This window comes from Olea europaea, chromosome 13 (genome assembly GCF_002742605.1).
Source record: "Olea europaea var. sylvestris chromosome 13, O_europaea_v1, whole genome shotgun sequence".
NCBI classification, from domain to species: domain Eukaryota; kingdom Viridiplantae; phylum Streptophyta; class Magnoliopsida; order Lamiales; family Oleaceae; genus Olea; species Olea europaea.
The window spans coordinates 19,575,652-19,583,196 of NC_036249.1; the positions used below are offsets into that span (position 1 = coordinate 19,575,652).

The window sequence follows — 7,545 nt, forward strand, 5'->3', positions numbered from 1 at the left end:
AGGAATGCATTGGAAGATCTTCATAACAAAATTAAATAAACTAAATTAATTTTGGTAACTGTGTTTAGATGTGTCCACGGGACAAAAAAAACCGTTGAAGAGCACATAATCTTCAATGAACCTCTGCAAAAGCCGAAGGGTGTGGAAAAAAATTACTAAAAATCGAAAGAAGAAAAAGTGGACAAAGAAAGTGTTTATTATGGATATGAAGTATGTAGTCAATCACACGATAAGCGAAGTTATCCAACATTAATTAAAGGTTTTTTTTTATTACTTTGTTATTATTTTTCAATTTCAAATCTTTTCTTATTGCTTCCTCGTTCTGCAAATAACAAGAGGGCATCATCAGTCCTTTATTTTCTTTTCAATTACTACTACTTTTTTTAGTCATATTGTACGTACATGGACTTTTATTTGGTTCTTTTTGTTGGAATAATGCTATTTGATGTATAATGTAATAAAAAAAAAACTATTACATTAATGCATCGAATCACAAATCGTCACATGTATGCCACATGGGATGACTATGACAGTGAGTGGGTGCAAATAACATTACTCTTTTTGTTGACAAAAGAATAAACAAAAGATACTCAATTTTCTTTCTCATATATTTTCTCATTTCCCAGGCTTTGGGGAGTCTCATGCTGATTCTCAATGTACAAGGCAGACCATTTTGGAAGGAAAGCAATTTAGAGATTCTACAATATTGGCAGTCATGGGAAATTTAGAATCAAATTTCAATTTTCGAATTTTTTTTCTTATTGTATGTGAGATGTTTTTGTTCCAAATTGATGACATTTATTCTGCACTATCCTTCGAAATTACTTGATTCTTTGCATCGGAATTCCTACTGATTTAGGATGGTTAAATTCCTATGCAAATGTGTTCATACTGAATTTTGGAATCACTTCGCAAATGCATTCCTAATGTTCTGTCACAATTAAGGAATTGCTTTGCAAATTATTGAACTGAATAACATAATTTAAGCACTTTTTGGGAATAAAAGTCATTTTGGATGTTTTAAATTGAAATTAAGTTCTTGATGAAATAGCATTTCAAAGTTATTCCTATAGCGCAATGTGATTCCAAAATTACTTTATTGAAATTAAGTTCTTGAATAGCATTTGCAAAGTGATTCCTAAATTGTGCAAATTATGTACATCAGGAATAACATAACTTCATTTTGTATGGTGTAAATTTCTATGATATATTTCATATAAAATTCCCTTGTTCAACTTGTATATACTACATGAAAATCGCCAAAAAAAATTATTAAGATATTCAAATACCGGGATTTAGACATGGAAAAACTTGATTCTTGATAAATGATTACATATTGTATGAAGGAAACTACAATAAAATATTATTAGAAAGGTTAAATAAGTAAAATAATTAATTTATGAATGCACATTAATTAAGCAATTAGTTATTTAAAATGTCAATTAACAAGATTTAACAAAGCACGTAAATATTTTAGGTAAATAAGTAAAATAATTAATTTATGAATATAAATGTACGTAGATTAATTTGTTTCTCATTAAATTGTTTTAAAATAACTGTGGATCCCACATAATTAATAAATGAAACGAATAATTTCTTCAACTTCAAGCGTGTGAATTACTATGGTGGAAGATAATGATGGGTTTCATAAAATGATTAAATTTGATGGTAACATGTGCCATATAATTGGTGCTTAGCTTGCTTAGGAGATCAATCATATATATAGTGAGCAAATTACCATGACATTGATACAGGGTTGCAGGCAAGAGAAGTAAATGTTTAGTTACTTTTTATTGTTCTCTTACATTTTTTAACTTTTAAATAAAAATTTATTTTTCTTAAATTAATTTCTATTCCGTTGACAAAATAAATAATTTATTCTACTTCTAGTAAATAAAGTTTACTTCTTTTTAAGAAATTTTCATGTCATTGTCAAAATAAATAACTTAATCAACTTCTTGTAATTGAACACAGCACTAGTTCCAATAAGTTAACATGGTCAACATGCAGTTAAATACGGCTTAAAAGCTAAACAGTTTACTTATAATTATGGCACAATTTAATTAGAAAATCAACTGCCGCGTACCAAAAAAAAAAGGGGCTTTACAAAAATTACAATGCCCTAAAGCCCTTAGAAGCATAACTATAGGGTCTAGTCCTTTATTGAAGACTACAATAAAACCATACATGTATAACTACTAGAATAACAAAAAGTACAAGCAAAGTATGATAGGAAATACGATATTTGACGGTGATTAGTGGTAGCTACTTAACTATTTTTGTCGACAGCATATGAAGTAGTCATTCAAGCATGACCATGCTGATAGAATGTATCAAACCTTGTAAATATACTCGTCTTCTTCTTCGTCCTCTTCTTCTTCTTCATCGAATTCAGCAGGCCAAGCAGGTGGCTCGACAGATGTAAAAGGTGAAAATTCTTCTTCTTTATTGACCAATGATCCCATTTCTTTCTCTTCTTCTTCATCCGCAGAATCAATTTCTAGTGTTTCTTTATGTTCTTCCACATAAGGGTCCACTGTTTTTGTGGATTCATCTAGTTCATGCACTTCTGGTTCTTTAACGTTTGAAGATACATTTGTTTCTGGTTCTGCTTGGCTTTTCACCTCTTCCACTGGAGCAGCATCAACCTGCATAGATATGTCGTAAATAAAGATCACGCAAGATAGCAATTTTGGTAAGGAGAACGCGATACTACTAGACAATACTAAAGAAGAAAAGAAATTAAATTTTGTTTCTTATACTACATGTACTAATTATTTACACTAGAATGATATGATAAACATATTAAAAGTTTGTTACTGTGGGATGAAATTATTTATTTATATTTTATCTTTATAACGTCGCCTCACATATATAGAGGTCATGTTCATGGCTTCACGTGTAGACTTTTCTCAAATAGATGGCCATCAAAGTCTGAGCTAGGATCTTCATGTTGAGAGGGCGAACTTTTTTTATGAGACATTAAAATCAGAATAGTAAAGATTAAGTTTTCTACTGAAAATCAGAAAATAATAACTTTCAAGTGTTTAACAAAGAAATTACTTATAAGAAAATTTCAAAAAAAGTTACTTAAACCGAACTTTTGAGCTACCAAACTTGCTATTTGAAGAAGAGAGAGTGGAAAAAAAGAACCTGAAGGGAGGCCATGAAGCAATTTGGCAGCAAAGAATAAATGTAAATGTTTTTAAATCAACTTGAATGGCAATGAACTAAGAATTATAGTGACCTATATATAGGAATTAGCCAAAGTGGTGATGTATTATTCCTTGTATGCTCAATAATCCAACTGTTTTATAGAATCTACAAAAGAGATATATCTTTCTTATAACTTATTTCAATTTTCTCGTGGATTCTTCAAATTTTTATACTCACTAAGCATTTCATTTACTACTATTTTCGTCCTTATTCTCTTATACTGCCTAGGCATATACTGTTGGTCTTTTCTTATTTCAATCAACTTTTTAGCCTGGAATATGAGTAAAATATTGGAAATCAAGATCGCTAAGATATTGCAAATATTTATCTAACAATTATATTGAAGTTTAACAAGTACATTATTCGAGTTAGACTGGAATAATGTATTAATAATTATTGAAAAGTTCAAGCAAACACGATTTATTTATTCTTTATTTAGTGGTTCAGTTATTCGAGTTTGAACCAAACTAAAAATAGCTTTACGTTAATTAACTTTTAAAATAGTTGGTCAAGTCGACAATAAACTCCTAGTTAACAATAATTAAAGAAAAAGTAGATAAAATTTTATTCATTATATAAGTCATCCATAATTGTACGTAAATTTAAAAGTACATATTGCATTAGTCTCAAAAAAATGAAATTTTTATGAATCCGTTGAACTATTTGGACTAAAAAATTTAAGTGGTTAAACAACAGATAAATTTATTTTATTTACTTTTTTCTTAAATACGTTTCTTCATAATATAGGACTTTTTTTTTAATTGACAGTCTAACATGTAAGTACGTTAATTAATAAACAATCGTGAGACTTGAACTAATTACTTTATCAACTTTGATATCATATTAAGAGCATGTTTGGTAAAGCTTTACTTTTTTTACGTTGGTCAAACATATATTTTATCTAGTGACTCATAACCTAATATCCTCACATTTTTATATGATCTACAACTTATCAACACTCGAAAGCTTTGCTAAACATATACTATTTACATACATTAACAAAACTAATTCAAAAAAATAAAATTAAATAAAATTAAAAATTGGGGATGCTAAAGAACGAATAAAGATAAAGTGAGAAGTAAAAATCAATATGCAAAGTGGTTCATTATTGATTGTTCAGCCACTAAGAGAAGAATTCTCCATTTAGTGTCAAAGTATCGAATTTCTGTGGGGCCTTCGACAGTATAAAACTTATGGTGCTGCCCTAATGAGAACCTCTTTTAAGATTCTACTTTGGAGCCAAGGAGAGTAATGCAGACTTCTTTTATGACTTAAGTATTCGGTACCCTAAATATCGTTACGCTTTACCAATCTTTAAATTCGACTCGAATATTGATTTGTAAAAAGTATAGGATTTGAGTTAAAGCATTTAAATAGAATCGAATTAGATAGAACGCAACTACTTCATTTTATTCACATAGATACACCCTAACAATTTTACAATCATAAGTTAATGTAAAAATTATTTGAATATTAACCAATCATCAACTATGTTAACTAGCTCCTTTCGTCACTGGTTTCTGCCCCATATCCGTCTTCTACTCCGCCTATCTCAATTAGGGAAAAATAAATAAAAAATAAAAAAATCTAAAATTTTGATTGTTGAAAAGGAATGTGCTTCTACCTAGAAGAAAGCCTGACTTCTTTGCATTAAGAACCTAAGTCATATGAAGTTACCGATTTCATCTCAGTTTACATTTATCGATTAAAGAAAATGGAGTGCTTGAAATCTTGATTATGTGTCAGTGAAGAACACAAAGTAACTATTTTATACAATGCTTTCTATATGTACTACATTCCTACCTCATCCTACATGCATTTTGGCATTATAATTCTTATACTTTAGTATAGAAATCTCATTAGCCAGGGAATGATGTGATAAAAGTAAAGCGTTGTGATCAACTTATTACGTGTGCAAGTTTGAGCTACACGATGATTCAATTCGTCATTATGTCCTCTAGGGAATTAGTTGTGACTTCTGTTGTACTAATTTCTTGAAATTATAATACTACAATGACTTGACTTTGTTCAAAAAGAGCGAGATAATTTTCTATGTATTTACTTTCAAGACTCATAAGGTGGCTGGTAGAAAGAAAGTAGAACGCTAATAAAAGATAGGGAATTGGATTCTTAGCTTTCAATAAAGAATAAAAAATTATTATAAGCTGACGCTATGTTAGGTTTTTGATACCCAATAAATTTCGGGCTATGATGTTAATGTGGGTTAATATTATTTCATAGGCATAGGCCGATGAATGAAATAAGTCCAACAACCAAGTCCATAAGTTACACCCGATCCAATTGTATTCCTTATGGATGGTTTGAATCTTGACCCGTTTATCCCTTTAATGGCCCAACTTAAAACCTAACCCTAGAGTATATATTTAGCTATAACCCTAACCACTTTCATATAACGTTTTGTGTGATTTTGAGAGAAGAAATTATGAATCCCAGTTGCCCCCTTTTGTGTGAGAAAAAGGTGTCCAGAAGTGTCCAGAACGCTTGTATAACGTGTGTAATTTGTGGTTCTTTCATAGTATACCTTTGTGGTGTCTTCTCCTAGCCTTTGTGGCCATAAATCATCATCCTTTCTTTTCCTACGTGGGTAAGATTGCATAGCAACCAAAATGAATCAATTGGTTGTGGTTTGGAGCCGATTGGATTGGTTGTTGGTTGAAAAAGATGCGTTGGACTGAATTTGAAAAACCACCATTTGAAGATCCTTTTGAGAGAACTTCTGCAACAATTAGTATCAGGGCTTCAAGGTGAGGGTTTTGGCTCGTGAAATCTATCAGAAATCGTCCAGAAAATCGGCAGAAACGTAGCAGAAATCAGATCGAAGAAGCTGTCCAAAACCTGTTAAAATCAGTCTCAGTTTTTCGCATTTTCTGATCAATCCAGAAGGGGTTTGGGGAAACGGAGACCACTAGCGTGACATGCAGGAGGAGGCGAACCCTGCAGGCCGGTGCGTGTCAGTCGAAGGCGGCGCGTGAGGCCCACGCGCAGAGGGAAGGAGCCGCACATGAGGGCGCGTGGAGCATTTTCTGGCGACGGTCCCTTCACGTAGTTTGTTCCTTATATTATTTCTGACATTTTTCATGTTGAAAGTTTTCTGTTTCAGTGTACACAGAAAAATCTGGACAACATTGTTCTTCAGGTGTTCGAGACTCGATCGTGATTTCTTGATTGTTGTAGTTTTCAGAGACTTTAGGACAAATAGTGGTAGTCCTAAAGTGATAAATTCGCAACTCTCATAATTTACGGACTCAGATAGGTCCGCTCTGGTATATTGGCTTAACTTAGTTTAAATTTCAGCATTAGCAGATCATCGTGTGGGGTGATCTTTAGGATTGGGGGTTGTTATTGCTTGGCAACCATTGTTTGTGCTAGAAATTTTAGGAATTATTTGCTCTATTTTTGTAGTGCTGAGTTTTGATTGCAAGTTGGTAGTTGATTTTGTATTTTACCTATCATATAGTCACTGTGTGAGACTTGTTGCGTGGAAATTCAAACTTTTGTTTACATACCTTCGTGTTGTATTGATTTTCCTGTTAAAGCACCTGGACTTGACACGTTCGAACATTCCCTTGATCTAAGATTGTGAATCTTACGAAACCCTGGGAATCTAGAACGGTGCATATTGCGGTCATAGGATAACTTTGTGTGACTTATCTGTACTTTTGGTCGTTCTAGTTTTTTAAAAAATGTCTTCACGTTTTGAAATTGGAATTTTTAATGGGAAAGGGGATTTTTCAATTTGACAACAAAAGATAAATGGTATTTTGGTCCAACAAAAAGTTTCAAAGGCCATAGATGGCAAATTTCCTGTAAATTTAACAGAAGTACAAAAGAAGAGTATGACGAACTTGCATACACTTTAATTATTTTACACATGTCTGATACTGTTTTGAGAAAAGTAAGAAAACTGGATTCTACAAAATAACTTTGGGAAAAGTTGGAGGATTTATATTTGCTTAAGTCAACTCCTAATAAATTGTACTTGCTTGAACGATTTTTCAGCTTTAAAATGGATCCTTCAAAGGATCTTAATGATAATCTGGATGTCTTTAACAAGTTATTTCAAGACATCGTTAACTGTGATGAAGAGGTATCTAAAACGTATAAGGCTATTATCCTGCTTAATTCCATACCTGATTCATATAGGGAAGTTAAGAATGCAATTAAGTACGGTAGGGACACCTTAACACCTGAGATTGTCATAGACTCACTTAGGAGTAAGGAGATGGAGATTAAGGCTGAAAAAGAGGATAAGAGGAGTGACGAGTTACATATGATGAGGAGTAGAATGAAGTTTAAGCAGATAAATTT

At 31.9% G+C, this 7,545-nt stretch overlaps 1 protein-coding gene across 4 annotated transcripts; it reads right to left on the reverse strand.

Moving 5' to 3' along the window:
- Positions 1-2,021: 2,021 nt before the first annotated feature.
- Positions 2,022-3,275, reverse strand: LOC111407812 (glutamic acid-rich protein-like). Of its 4 annotated transcripts, none has more exons than XM_023037491.1 (2): positions 2,900-3,068; positions 2,022-2,648 (listed from the first exon to the last, which is right to left on the reverse strand). In XM_023037491.1, the coding sequence occupies exons 1-2, from the start codon at positions 2,981-2,983 to the stop codon at positions 2,334-2,336; spliced, it is 399 nt and encodes a 132-aa protein (XP_022893259.1). In that variant the 5' UTR covers positions 2,984-3,068; the 3' UTR covers positions 2,022-2,333. The 4 variants fall into 4 exon arrangements, 3 of the variants coding, with proteins under 3 accessions (XP_022893259.1, XP_022893261.1, XP_022893262.1); XR_002705201.1 differs by lacking the exon at positions 2,900-3,068 and adding an exon at positions 3,091-3,264 and having other exon boundaries at positions 2,037-2,648; XM_023037493.1 differs by having other exon boundaries at positions 2,037-2,648; positions 2,871-3,064.
- Between the last annotated feature and the right edge of the window lie 4,270 nt (positions 3,276-7,545).